The sequence below is a fragment of the Aspergillus affinis genome (genome assembly GCF_023601865.1).
Source record: "Aspergillus affinis strain CMG 70 chromosome Unknown NODE_1_length_919884_cov_86_970707, whole genome shotgun sequence".
NCBI classification, from domain to species: Eukaryota; Fungi; Ascomycota; class Eurotiomycetes; order Eurotiales; family Aspergillaceae; genus Aspergillus; species Aspergillus affinis.
In genome coordinates, this window is record NW_026515782.1 from 603194 (window position 1) to 624725 (window position 21532).

General features: G+C 48.0%; 1 protein-coding gene across 1 annotated transcript; it reads left to right on the plus strand.

Annotated features, from left to right (window-relative positions):
• Positions 1-10284: 10284 nt before the first annotated feature.
• On the plus strand, positions 10285-12136 carry KD926_004122 (uncharacterized protein; the record flags this gene model as incomplete). Its single annotated transcript, XM_053096619.1, has 2 exons — positions 10285-10384; positions 10437-12136. The coding sequence occupies 2 exons, from the start codon at positions 10285-10287 to the stop codon at positions 12134-12136; spliced, it is 1800 nt and encodes a 599-aa protein (XP_052961265.1).
• Between the last annotated feature and the right edge of the window lie 9396 nt (positions 12137-21532).

The following is a 21532-nucleotide window of genomic DNA, read 5'->3' on the forward strand; positions in this document are numbered from 1 at the left end:
TCTTCCAGAAAAGGAAACCTTCTCTAGCACTTGAACATCCGTCCAGACTGACCTTCTCGAAGAATCGCTCACATGACGCTTGAAAAACCGCGGCGCTTACTGGGGGCCGCTGGAAATTCATTGTCATGTAGTACAATAGGGATGGCCCCGGTCGTGTGGCATATGTATGAGTAGACGTGTGCCACTCTCTATTCAATGCTAGTTGTGGTTGGGATATCGAGTGACTGAGCCAAAGCTGTTAGCTGACTACGACGTGTCTCTGCTGTTCGAGAACACTGCGGGCGGGGAAGGACAGCACGATGTACTGTCAGTCAGTCAGTAAACTACGAAATACATACCATCGAACTCGAACTCGATATGTATTGGTGTGGCGCATACAGCAAGTAGGTAAGTAGCTGGTAGGATCACCGTCAACAATGCGCAGGGTCTAGACAAAATGATCATCCATACATATACCTATCTATGCACGGTCTATCCGTAGTTATACCGTCAGTCATTCATAGGATACAAAATCCCCCCTCTCTCTCATCCACACCTGTCGCAATGCTAGCTCCTACCTCCTATGCAAGTTATTCTCGCTGGCCGTCATCCAGCAGGAAGCATATCGCATATTGCATATCGCACAACATGGATATCCACATACATACATACATACATACACGTACGTACATACATACATACACCCCTTCCCCTCGAGTCCAGCCAAAGAATGCCTGATTGCGAGACATGATCGACGCGAAGTGGGTCCACAGATCCCCAAACAAGAAATAATAAACATGCCTTCGTTCCCAAATACCTGGACACTTGCCATGCATGGACTAACGGGCTGGTTTCCCATCGATCGCTGAACCAGTTATACGGAGTAGTACTTTTTAGTATTTATGAGTTCGTATCTGAAAGCATCCATGATAGAATGATAGTGTGTAACGAGCATGTACTCCCAAAGTAGGCAAGTAAGTAATGCATCCAACCCCATTCATTATAGTTCATAGTTTATGAACGGCATGTAGCGCCATATACGTAGGAGTGAATCGGATTGCACCGGCAATAGAGATTTTCTTAGCTAAAGCCTTACGACGCCATGCCTTAATGGCGCTGCTTCACGAAGGAGGGGGTGACATTCTAGAACTAGGTTTTTGGCTTTGGTTCCTGGGTTTTCCGCGCTCTCAGGAGGGGCAGGAACCTATAGGGAAATGATCAGACTATAAACTTCGTGCGAAATTTTCCCTTGGTTTGAGAGCAAGTGACCAGAAAGGTGGAAAACCAGCGAGTCAGTTTCCAACCCGTATCTGCCGACCAGATGGTTCCATGTTTTTGGTGGCGGGGCGCTGGCCTTACCTTCATCCTTCTTTACCATCGAAGTTTGTTTTCTTTTTCAAAGAAACTACACATCCCAAGGGATTCTGAGAGTCTTGTGTGTTAGAACCGTGGGTTGACTCCCGTGCTTCTTTCATCCCTGGGGTTGATGGATCTGGGGAAATTCCCGCCAACGTGCCGTCATCACGACATCCATGCCGACTGAGATCGGCAACCCATCTGTTCTCCAGTCTACGGAGTAGGATTTATTCCGGGACAGGAAGAGACAAGAAAATACGGAGTAGAAAACAGGGGACTTTGAACTCGTATCGCAGGTGACGGTGATGAGGAGAGGCTTTTTCTCTTCCCCTTTTCTTTGTATACAAAGAAGTGTGATAGGCAATAAAATTAACTACATCACCCGACCTTCCAAAGACTTCCGTACCTGAATAAAAAAGCAAAGAAAAAAAACCCCCCAAAAGTGAAATACAGTACTGGTCAGTCAGTCCACCCTCCCTTTTTCTAAAACCATCAGATCGTTCTTTGTCCAGCCGGACCCGCGATCCGCGTAACCCTTGCATGCACGACCGTCCCCTTGGGGAGAGACTGCATAACCCGTCGCTAGTCCATTTCTCGAACAAAGGGCAGATTTCCAATCGGTCTTATTTGCTACACTAGTTGGCGCCCGTGGTAAGGTACCGTACTCTGTCTGGTTTACGTGACGACGATCTCTCAAGGGCGGGTTTTGGTCGGGGATGCGGGCCGGTATGCGGAATGTGACTGCTCAGAAAGGAAAAGAAAAAGGTACAACGTTGGGGTATGTTGATGTTTGAATTGGCCGAGTTCGAGGAGTTGGTTAGTCAACCCGAGGAAAAGAGAAACACTTTAACAGAGGGCCATCGAGTGGGAGCAAACGACGGAGCAGGGATAAACACCATACAACCATTATTAGGCTGCATTTATTGCACGACAGATATCGGTTATATTTGCAATAATCAGAGAATGGGCAGACCGCCAGCGTCAACGGCTTTTCCTTTTCCTCTCATCCCTTGTACAGAAGTATCCACCAAACGACCTAGACCCGATGACGATCACGATTTTGATATCTGTGCGCAATCCAAGCTTTACGCTATGCATGGAGGAATCTTAGATAGGGATGTCTGAGACACCCATATATACTAGGTAGGGCTGGACACATTGACGATGAGCGCTACTTGTGTAGAAAAATGGGAAGTACGTATGCACACATATCTGCACATACCAGCCCTTCCCATTCGGGTAGCCATGGATGTACCCGATGATAGACGAGCCGGTAGCTCTCAAGGATGATAGTGAGAGCAGGATGAATCACGGAGTCCTCCGTACCCTCGCGCCCAGCCAACGTCGCTACTACGTTGACATTTGTTTACCTCCCAATATTTCCACCGTAGACGAAGGAGGGGGCTCGGACCTCACTTGTGCCACCGAGTATCTCTGCTCCGTACAGGAACACCCAGCCCACGTTACCCCCTTCTGCCAGCCACATCCTTCCCCTCCTTTCCCCCTAACCGAGTCAATTGCAGAGGGAGAACTCAGACAGCCAGGCAATTCTTGGATCGACGCCGGTCCTGTAGCTACCCATCTCGGCTGTCTGGTTTAGGCCCGGAAGAGAGGAGTGTTGACGCTGTGTACGGAAACACACTGCACGGAGAAAGAAAGGGAAATGCCACATACCTGGTTCCTAAACGATTCTTTGTGGTTTCCTTTTATTATCAGGTATCCTAGACCGCATATTGTTACTTGCTTAAGACCACATCGCATATCGACAGACCGATGTCCCTGTGCTCGGAGGGAAGTACTCCGTTCAGACCGGCCTGTTGTGATTCATGCTCCCTGTGACGCGGCAAGTGATGGAAGAAGTTCTCGAAGCGGTCTGCATTTCTTTGTTCCGTAGCGTTGGCGAAGACCGCGATAGCTTAAGCCATTGGGTGATGTCGTTTTCTGTCACTTTTAGTTTTAGGTAATATGAATCTGATAGAACAGGATTGGTGAACGCCAGGAATGTCGGAGCTATGGGGCTCAACGCTTGACCCGATCTGGAGGGCCTTAGGCAGCTAGAGTTGCGGAGGACTCCGTCGTAGCAGTCAATAGCTGGTAGGACCTCGGATGTTGGATTAGCCCCGGGGGTAGAGTCGGATAGCATCATCATCTAGGATGGCACGGTATGATGTATTGATGACCCGACCCGACAAACTATGAGATAAAGCAAATCTCATCATCCCATCGATCCCCATTCCTTCCGATGTTTCCGACGCGTATTGAGTAATGCCGCGGGTTCGACCCCACATCATGTGACGGAGCCCCTGTTCTTGTGACTTGCAAAAAAAATAAAATAATAATAAATAATAAAAAATAAAACTTCGCCACCAGGCGTGAATTGGCTTGCTTAAATCACTCTCCCTGTGGTTTTCGCCTCTCCCCCACACGTTAAGGGGACCCGGTCGGGGTACCATCGCTGCAGTCGCACAGCCCATGACTTAATTGCCCGCGTTTTTCCTTGGCCACGGGCGAGAGAGCTTCACTTCGTTGTCTGAGACTGACACAGCGGTCGCCGCAGCGCCTAACTCACGGATGCCTACGGTCTCCTCCGTACGCCGTAGTTACTGCCTATTATTCCCTAATTTCATTCCCTAATGCACAAGAGAAAAGGGGGCAGACTCGGGGGGCTGTTCACCCTCGGTAACTTTCCATTCCATAGTCTGCCGACTATTGCTCGTTAGCTTCAGTAGAGCAATCCTGGAAGGTTTTCCTCGTTTCTCATTTTTCCGTAGCTCCATACCTTCCCTTCCGTTTCCCCATGCAGAATGGATTTCAATATCCGGGATAGTGTACCATGGGCCATGATTATTGAAACCGCGGGAATGGTTTGACTAGCTCAATTCTTACCCCAGATCTACTTGCCTGCTTGTTTTCGTCGTCCGTACGCCTAACAGCCCGGGACCGACGGACACATGGAGACCGGCATTCTCCAAGGCTCTTTTACCCGACGATCATCAGAAAGGTCATCTTCAACCGTCAACGGCCAATTGTAGACCGACAGTTGGTCGACCTTCTAGCATCCCTCCAATCCTTCCGGTCCCTAACAGATCGAGAAGAATATACGAATCGATCATGGGATAATCTTATTTTTCTGCTTCGTCCACGATGTACTCCGTATGTATGTCGGGCCGGCAAATTATCATCGTCATTCTATCACCAGGCATTTTTGTAAGAACCTCAAACGGGAAAAAGATATACGGAGAGTAAATATGTCACCAGAAAGAGAAGAAAAAAGAAAGAAAATCGTCAGCATGGTAGACAGGCAAACAGACCTGTTTTTACTTTTTTTCGCCTCTTTTTCTCCGTCCTCCACGGATTAGGACAGCGTTATCAACCATAAGCTTAACCCACCTTTTCCCTTCCATGTCGGCAATGAAGTGCCTGTACTCCGTACCCCGTATGGTTTCTGGAAATGTGGAGGATGATCGATTTTTTCCCTGTCCCTTGACCGTCAGTCAAACCTGACGAACCCTGCAGCACGCCTGATTTTCCCTCCCTTAGTTATCCCTTTCGCCTTCCCGCTTTCTATCTAAAATCTGATCTGATCAGTGGATAGGGGTGCAGCTACGTGGCTGTCTCTCCATCGTCGCTGTGGAACAATTGTCTGCATGGATGTTGAGCAGCTGAGCAGGTTCGATCATCGAAGGAACGTACCCCTCAGCTGCATGTCATGAAGATTTTTTCTTGCTGTTTGCTTAATTCATTTTTTATTATTATTTGCCATCATTTTATTCGGTATTCTCATTCGGAGAAGAAATTACATACTAGCGGAGGATATACCTACTTACGGTGTACAGTTGTTGGGGGGTAATCACTTTGCCCCTTCACGGTATTTTTCTTTTCTTTCGACCCGGGACATTTACTACCTTGTACTCTGTGCCTGTCGTCTCTTGTGGAATCTTTGAGATCAGAGATCACACTGATTGATTCCGAGAATGGCGTGCATGGCATGGAATATGCAAGAAAGATGTGGGTTTGCTTCTACTCTGTATAGCGAACTACTAGTAAGTAGAAAGGTAGGGAGGGAGTGGAGAGGGGGGCAGAGCCTTGTTCTAACATCGATATACATACATACCAACTACCCGCCCCTAAGGTATGTACATGAACAGCACACACCACACCATAGTAGACCTTAGTAAATTAGTACCTATATACTAACCGCAGTACCTTGAAACAAACTATGCTCAACAAAAAGTACGTCTATTCCAGAAAAGAGAAAAGAAGACCCTTACCTACACCAAGTAAGCCAAATAACCCAGCCCCGGGCGTGGTCAAGTCCCTGTAGTAAGATATATTCCGGGGAAAGATTGTCCGTCCATATGATAGATGATGATATGATTACCTACATATGTACAACACTCATACTCAGTAGACGTACGGAGTACGCCATAACTAGAAGTTAACTACTTACATACCAATGATATGATATTAATTAATGCCCGCTTATATATACTCATTACAGTGTGTGTAAGTACAGTATGTATATATCTACGAACTAACTACCTACGGAGTTCATGAGTAGCATGTAAGACTTCCTCGCCCCTCCTCTCCTGCTTCCCTCCCCCACCATGCATCTGACCAGGATTGACCCCCATGTCATAGACCGCCGTTAGCCCACGGATTTCTCCCTCGGGTCACGATAAACCGACCTCATCTCCGTCCCTACGGGCAACTAAGGCCCTAGGCGGAGCGACCCCCGAAACTGACTGATTGAATTGAATGGCCGAAAGGCATTTCTCTCTCTCTCCAGCGCTATCGTTATCCTGTACCCACGACCTACTCCGGAGTACCTACCTTATGCACGGTACATTGGATATACTCCGTTACGCCGGTCCGTTCGATGAGGCGAAGCTGAGGCGTAACCCGAAACAAAAACAAAAATAAGAGTATACGAGTGACAAGAGAGAGAGGTAGTACCTAGTTTCGGGGAGCGAAAAAAAGGGGGATAAAAAAAAAGGTAACGATAGACAATGAAATAAATAATAGAAACAAAAACAAAATGAAGCGAAGGCTACACCAGACAGCAAACGTCAAGCAAATTGAAAAATTAAGCGACCATGATGTAGTTGGTTATCGATGAAGATGGTGACAACAACCATTACAAACCATGCGGATAGAATAGGTACAGTACATACCTACCTACTGTAGGTATCGCCTTCATCCAATAGGAAATGGGGAAGCGAAATTGAAACCCGACGGGTAAACCACGACCTGACCTCCAATCTCTAATCTCAAATTCCAATCTCAAATCCATCCCTCTTACAGCTCATCCGTCAGGTGTTCCCGAAATCCTGGACCTTTGACGTGCTGCAACATCACATGATTGAAACGTGAGCCTGTGATACTTGGGGGCTGACAACTGACGGTCTGTCAGTCAGCGTCAGTCGGTCGGTCCGCCCGTCAGTAGCGATAAGGGAAAAGGAAGGGGGTTCAAAAAATGAATAATAAAAATAAAAAAACCAATAACCAATAACAAATCAATCATCGCGATTCAAAGTGATAGGTGATGGCGGTGGATCGGGAGGATCTCCTTAATCCTGGTTCCCCGAACCACTTACCTGGGGAGCAGGGGGTTTACTTTCCTACGATCCAACTGTGGCGGCTGTTAGTCCCTATGCTGGATTAAACTAGGACTGCCAAGCTGGAGAAATTCTTTTCTAGCCCCGTGACAATGATAATAATAATAGTAAAAAAAAAAAAAAAAAAAAAAAAAAAGCAAATAACCCCAACTATGTGGAGGATCAAGACTTTGACACCTGCTCTGGGGCAGGCCGGGGCAGGGCGCCAAAAAACAAGGCCCAACGGTAGGGTTTATGTCAATTTCCCCCCTCCCTCCCCGGCTAAAGTCTCCTCTACTCTATTCCTGCCCCTTCCTTACCTATCCTACTTCGTATACATACAAACGACCTTCATCCGTCGTCGCCTCCTTTGATATCATCATGACAACTGGCAAACCTGAGCCGCCCTTGTGACTCAACACAGAGCAAGAATGGGGCGGCAGTGACCTTGATCTGTTGACTTGCTTTGTTTTCCCCCTTCAGCCCTTTTCCCGAGTCTCCAGTAAGAAGGGGTGGCGTTGAATACAGGAATTCCCCCCAGGGATGCGTTGCAGACTTCATTGTGATATGTAGCAAGTAATCACTTCAGGCTATCCGCCATCCCAACACGACAGGGAGAAAAAGAAAAAGAAAAAGAAAAAGAAATCCGTAATTATGATAAATTTGCAACAAGAGGGTCCCAGGATAGGGGACTGTGCATACCTGCAGAAGAAATTAAGGAACCGATCAAAGCAATAGGCCTAAGCTAAGGCGATCAACCAGATCGGGAACCACCCTTCTGTTCCCCGGTATGTGACTCCGCCTGGGGATAGGCAGGCAATTCCAATCATCGTGATACATGTCGCCAGCTAATGGGTAGCGAGTTACCGAGTACCAAATTGTACACCCAGAAGACCGATGTTTTAGGCCATTTCAGCCGGCGTGGTTGGACCAGCTACGTCGACGTGTCATATGGAAAGGAGTACAGCCAACGATACCTCCTAGAGTGTGTGTACCTTATCCGAGACTCTTAAGCGGAGAGAAAGGGAGAGGGAGAGAGAGTGAAATCGTACTTTTATCTCTATCCCGAGGGGTTAATGGCGGATAAACATCATGTCAAACGGCCGGAAAATTTGATCCCAGACAATGGATACGGTGGAATTGAGTGATCGATTTGTGACCCCAAAAAGGAAAAAGCCATACAAATTTAGATGTGATAGAAGCAAGAAAAAGAAATATGCGGCTTGAGAAGCAGTCCAAAACGTCCAGGGTTACCTTACTCCCTGCGTAGGCTACTCCGTAGAAGGCTCTTACACCATATCGACAAGGTATGATTTTACTGCACTGAGAATGTAGTCCGAAGTCAAGTCCGTGGCGAAAGCAGTTTAATTAATGATGGTAAGTCAGCAGGCCTCAGTATGGCAACGCGGCCTGGTGAACTGTCAGTCATGCTTTCGGTAGGGGGGCAGAAAAAATAATAATAATAAAATAGGCGTTCTTGCAAGAGCTGATCCCCGACCTATAGGTATAGGTTTGGAGTTAGGCCTGGCCGGTTGTTCGTTCCGGAGTATCTCGTCGCAGAGCTAAGGAGAAGGGGGTACCTCCGTAGACCTCTCTCCGGCCTGACTACCTTACGGAGTAGCTTATGGTTGTACCTACGGAGTATGGAGTATTCAATCATTCTTACTCAAGGCGTTGTTGACAAGTGTGGAGTGATATCAGAACAGTTCATCAGGGCCAATCATTCGAGACCCATTTTTGAGGAAGTCAAGTGACGCGAGAGAATAGTACTCCAGTCCGTAGAGAACTGCAAAAGGGAGCTGCCTTAGTCAGCGGCAGAGGGAGGAGGTCACAGGACAGGACGATCTTTGTCTGGATGTTTGTCTAGAACCAGTTGCTTCCTCTTTGCATCGTTCGGGCTATTCACTATCGCCATGGATATTTTTAGGTAAGATCATCTTCTCTCCCTCTCTTCTCTACACTACAGTACACTGTCGACTTCTGCCATCGTATGAGACGTATGTCCCCTTTTATTCGGATGGGTGTTTCCTCACCAACATCTTCCATTTGATCAATCTTGACAGGTAACTGGAGTGGTGGAGACGAGAATTGGTCAGTGGACTTGTGGTCGATGTATAAAATGGTAAAATGCAGTGGCAGTATTATGTACATTCCTTGAGCGGAGAGGACAGAGTAAGACCGCACCTAAGTGCAGTAGGGAAGTGGATCTGTATGAAAGACCGCATTCACCGTATCTCTAGTACCTCCTAGGCGCTCCGTGATCCCGTTCCGTACTTTTTTCTTTGGGTGGGACTCCGGAAACAGACCGGTAATATTACGCTGGTCATGACAGGGTATGAAATACCAGCCGACCCACGGGGATACTCCGGAAGTAACGCACTAAAAAAAAGGAAAATGGAAAAAAGAAAAAAGGAAATAATCAGGAAAATAAAAAAGAATTAATAAAAAAATGAATATTCATTTTTTTTTTCTCCCTCCCACATCCAGGCCCCGACCTTGAAGGAGACGCGGCTAGGATCCTTTCCTTTTTACTTACCGCCATCGCCATCCCCATCGTCAGTCACCATAGAACCTGTTCCTTGGTACCCTCGTCGGCCTTTTCTCTGTGTGGCCACCCTCGATTTCCTTTTGCCCTTTCCCTCTCCCCTTGTACCGTTACCATATTCATACACCCATACCCATCCACTTAACCCCCCCCCGTCCCATCTCCACCGACCCGTCATTAAGTATCTATCTTCCCTTTTCCTCTTTTCTTCGTCCGCTCCACCCACTAAGTTTCTCCTCCCCCATATTTCTCTAAACTTTTCTTCTTTTCTCTCTCTTTCTCTTCCCCCTCCTCTTCCTTTTCCCTCAATCTCTCGCCCATCCCTCCACCTCGATCCTCGTCTAGACTCACCCCTCGTTCTTTCCCGAATCCGGTAAATCTATACTTCGCCGGCATCCATTCCTCTCTTGCCATCCTTTCGACCGCTACCTGCTTCCAATTTTCCCGCTTCGTATCGCCTCAGATTTTGTGGGATTGAACGTTCTCGACCACTCGACCTCAATTGTCGATTGACTCTTCTCTCCGGCCGTACCTATCGCTCACGAACCCTAGTCCCTCGACTCGACTTGCTGTATTTTACGATAGCTCAGGCGCCAATTCTTCGTCATATTGGATTCTAACCACGCCGTCGGGACGCGTACGACCGAGACGAAAACCTGGGGAAACATCTTACAAGACGAGGTAGCTATTCCGCATCGACAATCTCGCGCCGTACGACCACGCTCGGGGGAGACGGCGACCCCGAAACTACACCTCTTGGATTGTATGAAAGGATTAGACAAGTTAAGCATCGGGACTGTTGACAAGATGCCTTCGCGGTTATCAACCCCCGTTCTTACGGTGGATACGGAAAAGATTCACAAGGTGGACACGGCCAATGCGCAGAGTCTTCACGGGATGTGGATGGGTGAGTACCTGCTTCTACGTCTGCTTCGCTCAGATGCGATCGACGGGTTTAGGGGAAATTGCTGATTTTTGGACTGTGAAACAAGTCTTTTCGAAATGTGCCGATTACATGGAAGAAGGCCGTCGATTGGAGAACCTGAGTTGGAGACTTTGGACACGTGAGACCTTCTGCGTGGAACCGGAAACATCTAGCGATACTTCAGTTTTGCCACTCCTCCGTCAGGAAGCGGGTGATTTGCCAGAACTTTCCGCCAGTGTCGAATCTGCTGCTTCGGATCAGGCGGAGCGGATAGAACACCATATCAAGCGTCCCAAGTCTGACTACCGGCCCGCTGTTGTTCGTGAAGATTCTTTGTTGAGCCTCGGCAGAGGCAAGGAGAAGCACATCACATCACTAGGCCTGGAGCGAATGGTTCTCAACATCAAAGAGAAGAGGAATCTTGAACCTTTGTCCCCCATGACTACCGTTGCCCCTCCCGTCGTCGACATCACCCCTCGACCGTCTACTCCCACTCCCACTCCTCCCTCCGTCTCTACCGCCAAACGAACTCCCCCCTATCCTATCAGCCACCACCAACAGCCCAACCGGTCTACCGAATCTTGCTCGACCACTGCCCCTGATTGTAACGATAGCGATGCTGCCAACGCCACCGCCTCGGATACCAGCGTTTCGTCCTCCGGTATTCTTCCTAGTCGCCCTGAATTGATCAAGTCACCCAGCATCGTCCGTGGTTTCTCTCCCTCGCATGTCTCTTCGTCCTACCGGTCTCAGCCAAACCTGGCTGCTGATCCTAGCCCCGCCAAGTCAACGCAACTCAAACCGATGATGCCCTTTAAGAAGAAGGGCGGTATGTTTACTCTGGGCGGCTCGTCCGGTGACGACGACGAGAGCTCCTTCGAAGACCGCATGGCGTTGCAAGGACCGCACCGTAGCTCGCTCTCCGACGAACTGGGCAAGTCTGCTAGCAACCAGCCCAGTCCGAAAAAGAAGGTCACTTCGTTCAAGGATCAAGTTGGCACTATCAAGCCTATCAAGGAGCGACCTGTCGACAACGACGAAGATGCTATCGAGACCGAGGACGAAGTTTCCGAAAGCGCCATTGAAGACGACGAGGACTCGGACTGGGAAGATTCCGTGACGGAAAGCGGCCGATCGAGTGTGGAGGAAAACCAAATGTTCCAACGGGTTGACTCGCGACCGAACCTGATTTCGCGACGCTCCATGCTGACGATGATGATGCACCAACCGACGAAAATGGGAGCCACTCGATCGAGCCCAGCTTTGCAACGGTCGCGTCTGACATCACCCAACGGACCTTCGATCCCCGCTTCCCCGCCCGAGGATGACGAGGAGAGCCTGACTATGCGCGGACCCGATGTGCCTCGCTCCAAGCCTATCGGCATGAAACCTTCCCCGCAATCGGTCGCCCATTCCCCGCGGACAACGCGAAGAAACATGCTTGCCACTGAGTTGACTGAGTCTCTTCGCCGCCACCTGCTCTGGGAACGGCAACAAAAGAGCACTACTGCCAACGCATTCCTGAAACGTCGACATACCGCTCATGACATGGCGAACCTGCAAGAGTATCCTGGTCCTAGTGGTACTCAGAAAGGTCAAGTCCCCAACCAGGGAATTGGCATAACCAATGCCAACGCGATCAGTCAGAGCCAGGACAAGGATGTTGCGAAAACTGGCTCTTGGACCAACTACACTGATTTCGGGCCCTGGGAGTACCACGTGAAGGGATGGTAAGAAAGCACCATTGTGTTTTCGATTCATCTCCCCGAAAGAGCAAAAACATACGTCACCCCAAAACAAATTCCTTCCCTCTATCTGTGTCAGGACATATCCTTTGGGTAATGTCTGACCATGATTCCCCCTCTTATCATACGCATCCCTTTTCCTTTTTGTCTATGTAAAGACCCTTGATTTGAATATCCCTGTGACACGTACGATCACGACTCTGCATTGCATCTTGGCGCACAACGGCATCATATGGTTTTTATTCCTGACCTAATCTTGTTTCCGGGTCTTTTTTTTCTTTTTTTTTTTCTGATCATTGCATTGTGTGGCTATCTGCTCTGTTATTCTCATATGAGCCACTTAGAGGACAACGCCTCATTTACGCCATTAATATTCATGTACAGATGATCTCATTTGTTTCAACAAGCCAGATTCATTGGCATTTCTCTTTTGGCACGGGGTTTTTTTTTCCATTTTTTACGATTTTCTGTTCGAATCTTGTTTTGGGCGGAGCCCTTGAACCAGAGGACAAGGATATCATTGTCGCGTCTACTTGACTGCTCGCGATTCATAGCAGCAAGGCAAAAGAAAACCACTGTTTATCATGCATTTTCAAAACCTGTCATCTTGCTTTATCTTCTGATACCAGATACCATATTATGCGTTGTGATTTGTTTCCAAGCTCTATTTTCCTCTTTACTGGACTGCAGTTGAGTCTAGCCTGCACATGTGTCATGTATGTTATAGTAAAAAAAATTTCCTTATAATTCTCGGATATTTCCAAAAAAATAAATAAAATCAATGAATTAAAAATGGAAAAATATAAGCCCTCGGAGATGATGACCTGCCTTATCTAGCATCGAGTACCAGCTCCCCGGCCTATACCAGACGCAGCGACAGGGGTCTAATGGCATCCGGCCTTAAAAGGCGGCACCGGCGACAGTCCAGCTCAGCGTGCAGGTTCCTGTCGAGATCTAGAATCGTCGCACTGATCCCTTCACATGCCGTGCAAGAATCTTAATCAATTATAAATTAACAAGTAAATTAATTTTCCGTTTGCTTGCTACGACTCCGAGTACGAGGCAAGCTGCCCCAGGGTACTCGGTCTTATTTGGTCTAGATTTTTTTTTCCGCTTCCTAATGTAAGTCTTTTAAGTGCAGAATAATTGAATTGAATGATTGTACTCCGTTGCCAGTCATACTTAATTTCTCCCACTAGTTTTCCTCCCCTGCAACCACCTTAACTATCGTGGACATCGACACCGACATCAACACTGTCATCAGTATCTACTTGACTTCCCCCCCTAGCTTCTGTCATACCTTACTGAGCTGAATTGTCATAGATCCGAAGGTATGACGGAGCAAGGTGCACGGAACCATTCGGATCGAATTCAAGGTGACATGAGATTATGGCGGGATGCTTGCTTGCTTGCTTGCACCACCAACATACCACCCCCATCTTACTTCTATCTAGTTGCTTGATGTTGTGTCATGATATATTGGGCTTCGCGATTGGAGCATTGACTGGTTTTGTTGCGACAAGAACCGATAGGTATACAATGTACTTGGTTTTTGGATACTTGGGGCTATATTATTATTATTGTTGTTGTTGGATTGATATCCTGCAGGAAAAGTTTTCAGTCTATTATGCAATTTCAACCAGCTATTTATTTACTTGACTACCTATTCAGTGAGGAAACTGATGAATTTTCTCAAGATAATTAACCACAACGTTGTAAATTGGTGAGTGCTCTAGACCATTGCATAAGCACTAAAGACCTGTCTCTGCGTCGCCTTTCCTGCCTATTCGGGAAACCCATATATTACTTATCTGGCACTTGGCTGACCTGAATAAGGATTACGGTAGCATCCATGCACGTCCAGCATGTGCAAGCATGTAAGCCGGGCCGAGATCAAAAGAAATCGAGAAACAGAATGCAAATCATATGCTTTGCACGTGCATTATGGTACATTCTTTCTTTGCCACAAGTCCGGGGATATGTGGCGGAGTAGAGTTAGAAAACGCTACCACTTAAGATTAGGATTAGAATTAGAATTCATTTTCTTTTCATTTTCAAATTTTTTTTAAACTATAGTCTAACTTTCTAGACTCTCACGATAAAAACTCGACTCGATCTTTTTCTTGCTCACTTTTCTACCCGCGGGGAAAACTTTACATGCCTGTACGGGAGTATGGTATGTTCATGTGCTAGGGTGGCCATGACGTAACCAACATGTTATAACTAACTATACGTTGCATCCAAGACGAGTCAAATGACAGCTGATGTCAATTATGATAACTACAGGAGACTAGAAAACATCATCATGGAATCATTCCAGGTTTTCCTTTTCGATCTTCGATCGGTTGGTTTATGGAGTATGGGGATATGTCGATAATAGTAGTACGGTGTAGACACGACTTCGTAGCACAGTGCTCCGTGGTCTATGCTTGAATTGGGAATTATGGAGAAGGTATTATTAGTCAGGAAGAGACGTGCATAAAAAGTGGACGCGTGAGATTCTCCCCAGCCCCAGGGAAGATACAGCTAGGCGGTTTACAGCGTCAGGTTATACTGTACGGTAGAAGAGCCTCTCCTGGCTCTAGTAATTGTGTGGGCGAGAAGGTGTCCACCGGTATTCAGAAGGAACGAATAAGAATATGGAAAAGAAAAAAAAAAAAAAAAGTGAGAGAAAAAAAAAAAGAATTTACCGTCCCTGAACTTCCCGACCACTTTACCTAAATCGCCAAACCTTGACGTCCGACTGTTCCCGATAAACGTGGAGTAAGATCCTGCAAACCATCGTGGCTGGAACTAGAAACCCGTTAACCGGATCTCCAGCTTCCCAGGACAGCCTCTCATTCGTTCAGGTGGGCATTGCAAGTTGGTCAGTTTGTCCCGATTGAGTTTACTTCGAGGATCGAATGGAAGAAGTTGGAGGTTTCCGTGGGGATCTTCTGGTCTTCTTAGGTACACTCTTCTTTTCCTCCCACGCTCTGTTGGCCAGTGAGGATTCGCTTGGTACCTCGGACGGGATCGAATTCTGGACCTTTGCTGAGTCACGGCTTTTTCTTTTTCAGCTTTGGTTGCTGCTTGCGGGTCCTGGATTCGGTGGATCGGCGGGGGAGGCAAGGTCGGGCAGAAGACTGATTCGTTGCTGAAAACAGGTGCTAACCCTCACCGGTACTGTTAGGCTGTTATACAATAACAATGTATTGACTATGACCACTAACCATTACAAGAGTCCCTTGGGGTTAGTCCGTGGTCGATTGTCAGGCCTAGATGTCTTGCTGTAAAGCTATACAGTCAGTGTAACGACATGTCACTTGCTTGAGTTTTTCTAAAACTTGATATGCGGATTGTGTCCCACCCTCCAGTCTTCCAGTTCCTATCTCTGATACATTTCAATGGACAAGAAGGCTGGGAGGTGGGGGAGTCTAGGAGAGAAATTTTTTCCCTCTTGATGCAATGACATGCATACATATTGGGCTGGACCTGGCTTTTGTCAATTGTGTCTCTTTTCGGGATAGGTTGAGGCGTTGCGGCCTTGCCCGTGCATGAATTTTTTTTTTCGGGCTGCCGGTTGCGTCTTTTGTATGGCGGTCCCGACCGAGATGTGCTTTCGGCATGCCGAGTCCTTTTACTCGGGGATTTTGGATGCCGAATAATATCTTCTTGTTTACTTTTCTTTTTTATGTATGTATATAATTTCGGATAGTATACTCTTCTCTCGTAAATCTTGTATGTTATTCTCTACAGCATCCAGAACTACTTTTCCTCTAATATGACCTCATCTCCCTCTTTCTTTCTCCATACCAACTCGAAAACCGGACTGTAGGCTGTAGCTAAGATCCAAGGCACACAACCTAAATCATCGGCCTCAAAGCAAGACATTAATGAATATCCGGAGCACAGTCCTTCAAACCAAAACCCCATCATTCACTTCAACAAGAGTCACAGACACCCAAACACCCCAACCAATGACAAGATCTGATGTCATTTGCAACGCCTTTGTCCTTGATTTAATTTAAATCCAAAGGCCATAGCACAGAACAAGAACGAAATGCTCCGTTCTCCGTAAGACTAACTAAATTCAAGACTAAGGACCAGGTGTTTCCAATTTCGCGCTATCCTCAGATCCATCCCGAGGAATCGGGACGATGCCGAGCTCTGGCGTTCACGGTAGACCGACCGAGGCCCTGTTTCGGGATCGAATGGTCGGGTTGGGTTTAGGGGCTTCCTGTTTGGGGTTACGGAGAAGAGGGAGCGCGGAGTGCTGCGCTCCGTTGAAAATGGGCTAGAGGTGTTTTTTTTTTTTCCTCTTGCACTCGGGTTGTGGGACGGGCGGTTTTTGACGTGGACGGACTGGAGTACCGACTACTACCGCTGGTCTGCTAAGTGTGACTAGATGGAATGGTCTTGGTAGGTAAGTACCTATGACTATGTAGGTTTAGTGGTTTGAATGGGCGTATTCGTTTACTCTGCACTATTACTGTGCGTATGTATGTATGTAAGAATTTGAGAAGTATACCTTAGGCACACTGTAAACTGTGTACTCCGTGGTTGAGGTTGAATGCTGCGAAACAAGATTGTGTCCAAGATGATGTCGTTGTAATTATCTTATAAGATGCATGATGCCGACTCCTGATAGCATAAAAGTCATAACTCCAGGGCGCCAGTAGGTAGCTAGCAGTAAACATCAAAAGAAACAGCCACTTACCACCTAACTTACCCCATGTCCCGTGACAATTCAATCCCGAGCCCCTAATTGGCCAGTGTTCAAATCATGTGAAATACACTGACCCGGCGGCCCCGACATGACGTCTCCCGATCTAATAATATAAGACATAATTACAGAAGGAAGGAGGCGCACCTGAACCGTGGCTAACTGCGCTGTTTTCTGTTTCTGTGTTCAGTGTTCACATGTTGCATGTTGTTTTCAACGTACCCATGGTCCTCGTCACGGGGCCAAGAAGGCAAAAAAATAAAAACAAGGTTCGCCAGCGCATGCTTCTCGAAGCTTTCTAGAAACAGCCACCACAAGGCGTGTGATAAACAGGGCACGAGGATCGCACTTTCCACGGATCGAGAATAGCGGTATGTATGGTGCCCAAGGTTCTGGTAATATTACCTTACCTACCATCTGTACCCGACGTCCACGGTATTTGGGGGTGCCCGGGCCGGGTTGGTATTACCGGAGTTTTCTGCGCTAGAAGGGGCGTGGCGGCGGGGACGGGAGGAGAAAGGCGTGGGATGGCAGTATTTTATGTAACAGGACTTACCAGCTAAGCCGGGTTGGGCGTTGTGTGCGCCCGTACCCGGCCTGGGAGGTCACGGGAGTACATATAACTATACGGAATAGGCAAGGTATACATACCGCTAAGAGGATGCCTTCAATTTCCTATGGAGTATGGGGGTTTAATTAGTTAGTTAGTAGTTTCCGTTTTCGTTAAGCAATGACCAATGGTGCCCGATGCATATTAAATTTGACCTAGAGGATCGGTGCCCAATGGGAGTTTATGGTGTTGGAATTGGTCTAATGGTCTTCACCCCGTATTTGCGTGTTTTTGGCTTATCCTTAGGCGTGTACTTTGTACGCTCCAAGGTCGGATGAATGACTACTCTACCAAACTCCCTGCACGGAGCACCGGCATAATTCAATTGTGCCGAATGTGCGAGAGGCAAACTGGCAAGCAGAGAATAGACGATGTGATGACCAGGATGATGGGGTTCATGACTCGTGGGAGTGACCATCCCGGGAAGAGTCAAGAGGCCTCTTAGCGCCCATGCAATATGGATGCACGTTCGCACCCTTTTGTCCATGTTCCAGATTCCCAATGGACCAGAATCTCTTCCTGCGTACTCCGTACGGAGTAGGGGCAACGGAGCACTAGGCTCCCTTCTTTGGTCTTTGATCCGTCTCGGAAAGTGAAAAGTGAAGTACGGAGTACGGATAGTACTAAAAAATCCCGTCTTGTCTCCGAATCAACCAACTCATCAAAGGTCCAATCCCGATGGGAATTCTTCCTACGGGATTGCTACTCTGCTAGAGATCCCGTGGACGGCTAGGTTTATTTTTTTTTTGGTCTCTGTTTATTTTTAAACGACCACGTCGTTATCGTTGCCGACCGCCACTTCAAGTTACTCCGCAGTCTGTTTCTGTTTTTCTCAAGTCGCGTCGCTAGGCAATCCGTAAGGGAGACTAACTAACTTGACAGTTAACCGTCCCAAGGGTTACATGATCATCGGAGGACCTTGCTCCGCATGAATTTGCGCGGTTTTCGCTCAGCTGATTCGAGTGTCTTGTCTGTATGGAATTCTGCTAGAGTTCGGATGGAACGCGTTGCAGTGTGGATGGATGCTGGCGGTGCGGAGTATACGTTGGTCGCGCGCTTGAGCGTACAGCGTGCAGTGTCCATGCAGTGTCCTTGGCTCCTTGCCAACTCCGGAGGAGGCTAGGAGTACTTCGTGTGCCTCGGGGTAATCACGGCCGTGTGAGCGGCTCGCTTGGATCTACCGGTCAACAGTATGTAAATAAATAAAAGGTAAATATACTAAACTGTCACCATTGGGCCTTTTTGCGGATAGACTTTTGTTCCATTGGCGGATTGGACTCGGAGACTTTGAACGAAGTTCGAATTCCAGAGCAATGCCTCTTCTAGAAGCGAGTGCTCACTGGTTGTAGAGGAATAGATCGAGGCTCGTTTTCCTGGGACGGAGGATTCCCGGAGAAACCGCGCGTATCGACCGACGTATTGCCGTATTCAGGATTCACGTGGAAACGCCGGAGCGTAAGTAAGCTCGGTATTCTATATTTCACCGCTGGTATCGGTATATACGATACTAGAACTTATTAATAGGTCTGGCTAGCACTCTGCTAGGCCAAAAAGTAGTCGGTTTCAGAGAGTGTTTGAGGCGTGAGTACTCCCAAGTTGAGGCCTAATGGTGGTTTGTGCCTGTTGCTGCCTACAGAGTACGGAGTCCTGTTCAGGACTCAGAAATCAGCGTAAGGCGGTACTTTTAGACGCGGCGAAAATCTCGACAGGTCTGCTGACTCGTACTTGTGCCGATGTCGATCGCGGACTCTTCCTTTAGTCATCTCTCCGTCCTTTCCCCTCCTGAACATTTTCGTTTGGTGGATCGAGGTTGCATTCCCGGCAGTCCTCGGGGCGCCCGCAAATCACGGCCGACGAAAGCAAAGCCCTGTGCGTCGGGAGGGGAAATTGGGAAAGGGCTGCGCGGGGAGACGCTGATTTGGTGGGGAAGTTGGAAAACTTCGCCCTTAGCGACTTAGTCTCTTAGCGAGAAAAAGCCTGGAAGGGGCTATTCTCTCTTCCCTTCCCCCCCTCCCTGGCTATCTTCTCCCTGGACCTGTTTGTCTCTTAACATGTCCTGGTATTAAATGCTCTAAGCGCGCCCGGCTATATTCCGCCTGGTTGCTGACCGGCAAATATAGATCGATGGATAAGATTGAAATGCATGGCGTAGCATCGTCGGTTCTACTAACTCCGCCAGATACTCGGTGGAGGCCTATAAGCGTTGGTCGGTTTGATGAACTCCGGCGGGATCTTTCGTTAGATTGAATTTTTGGTTTGGTTTCGTATCGATGCCCTCGATTACATACCGAGATACTTCTCTAGGAGATGCCATGATATCCGTGCGTGCAATGAAATCATAATGCGGCAATGCTTAGAGCTTCCCCATCGGACAGGGACCAACACGAAGGCGCAACGATTGTGCATCAAGCCATCAAGCCATGTCCCGGCTGGATTGCATCTGCAGGTCGGAGCGACCGATGAGAAAACGAATCGGAGGGAAGCATGCAGAGCCAATCGTCGTGTGCCTAGGCAGATAGGTAGTAAGCATTATGATAGCATCGCATCGACCGGACCCATGAAATCGGAGGTCTAGCCCCTGGCAACACAGGAGAAAGTATCCGAGGTGTGGAGGATAACTCTGCTGGTGGAGGGGGAGGAAGAGCTTCACGGTTGCCCCAACCACGCGTCGCAGAAACGAGCTGGACGGAGTCGGGGCCTCAACTTTTCATTTCGAATCGCAACGTCGATTGGTGGCCTTGATTGTGGACGTTGTCATGACCTGGTTGACTTGCGTCAACTCGAATCCTGCAGGAGACAATGGATGATCTATAACGCGGACATGATGAACCAGGGCTGGGAGGGTATCAGATAGGGTTGCGCAATTGAAAGGGGCAAGCAAACCTTAGACAGCTTGATCCAGACGAGTGTGAAGTCAGAAATGGCCGGTAAATTCCCCGGATGGGGTCCGGCCGTGATATCATCCATGTCAAGCTGTCACTCCCCGGCCAAGCCCTAATTATAGAAGAACGCCCCTCACGTGTTTGTTCAAGTATCCATTATTCATCCTTTCTGTGAACTGACCTCGTCTCTTGCATCTGCCCGTCCGACTCCCGACGCTCACTGTCGATCCCAAGGTCACCAGATCTCTGCGTTGGCAGTTCGATCACACTGTGACTTCATCTTGTCCCTGCTTCTTGCTTCGGAACCAGGACAGGACCGTTGACAAGTCATCAACCTTTATGATCATTCATTATTATTTCCCTTTGACGATGATTCCGCCGATCTCTAAAATTCCCGTTTCAAGGTCCAGATGGAAACAGAACGGACCTTTTCTCCAACCGTCCGGATGCGTGATTCCTGCTCGGAGGGGGCTTGAGAATAAGGGAGGCTTGCAGTAGCGCACCAGCCCGACGGTCTGGATAGGATGGATGAACAAGACACTTGACGTTATCAGTTGCTCTGAGACGTTTGTTCTCGACAGATCGATTCCACCCCTCGACGCCTCTCTGACTGGTATACTTTCCTTTGCTTTTCTGAATTTTCTACACCACACCATCGTATCATGAGTCTCTACCTACCCCCCTCCCTATACAGGCAAAGAGTGAAACAAGAATAAAAAGAAGAAAAACAGAAAGCCCCAAAAGAAAATACAAAACGTCAATTCGCATCAATGTGGCTTGCAGGGCAGTTGCTTCGTATTCAAGGCCTGGACCAGGTAGGTCTTTGTCGATCGGCGCCTTGACGCATGTCTTGCTTTCTTTTGTGCTCCATGGTGGTGTGATAATCGATGAACTCTACTAAGAACCTAGTAAATTCCAAACCTTGATGTTGCAGGGTTGCCTTCTTTCCCTCCCTCCTCTCCTGCTTCTGGTTTGTCGCTCGCCTTCCCTGCTCCCCGTCCGCCTCCCTGCTTGTCTTTCCTTCTTTCATGTTTCCCCATGAATCTGACAGAAATCTCTTCCTGGTCACACGCACCGAACCTCCCCACCTCCATGGCGTTCTTATCTCGACACGACATGGGTCTATTTTCCGTTGATGAGTTGTCCAGACTCTCAACGCTCAGCCTCAGATAAAAAGAAATGTGAGAC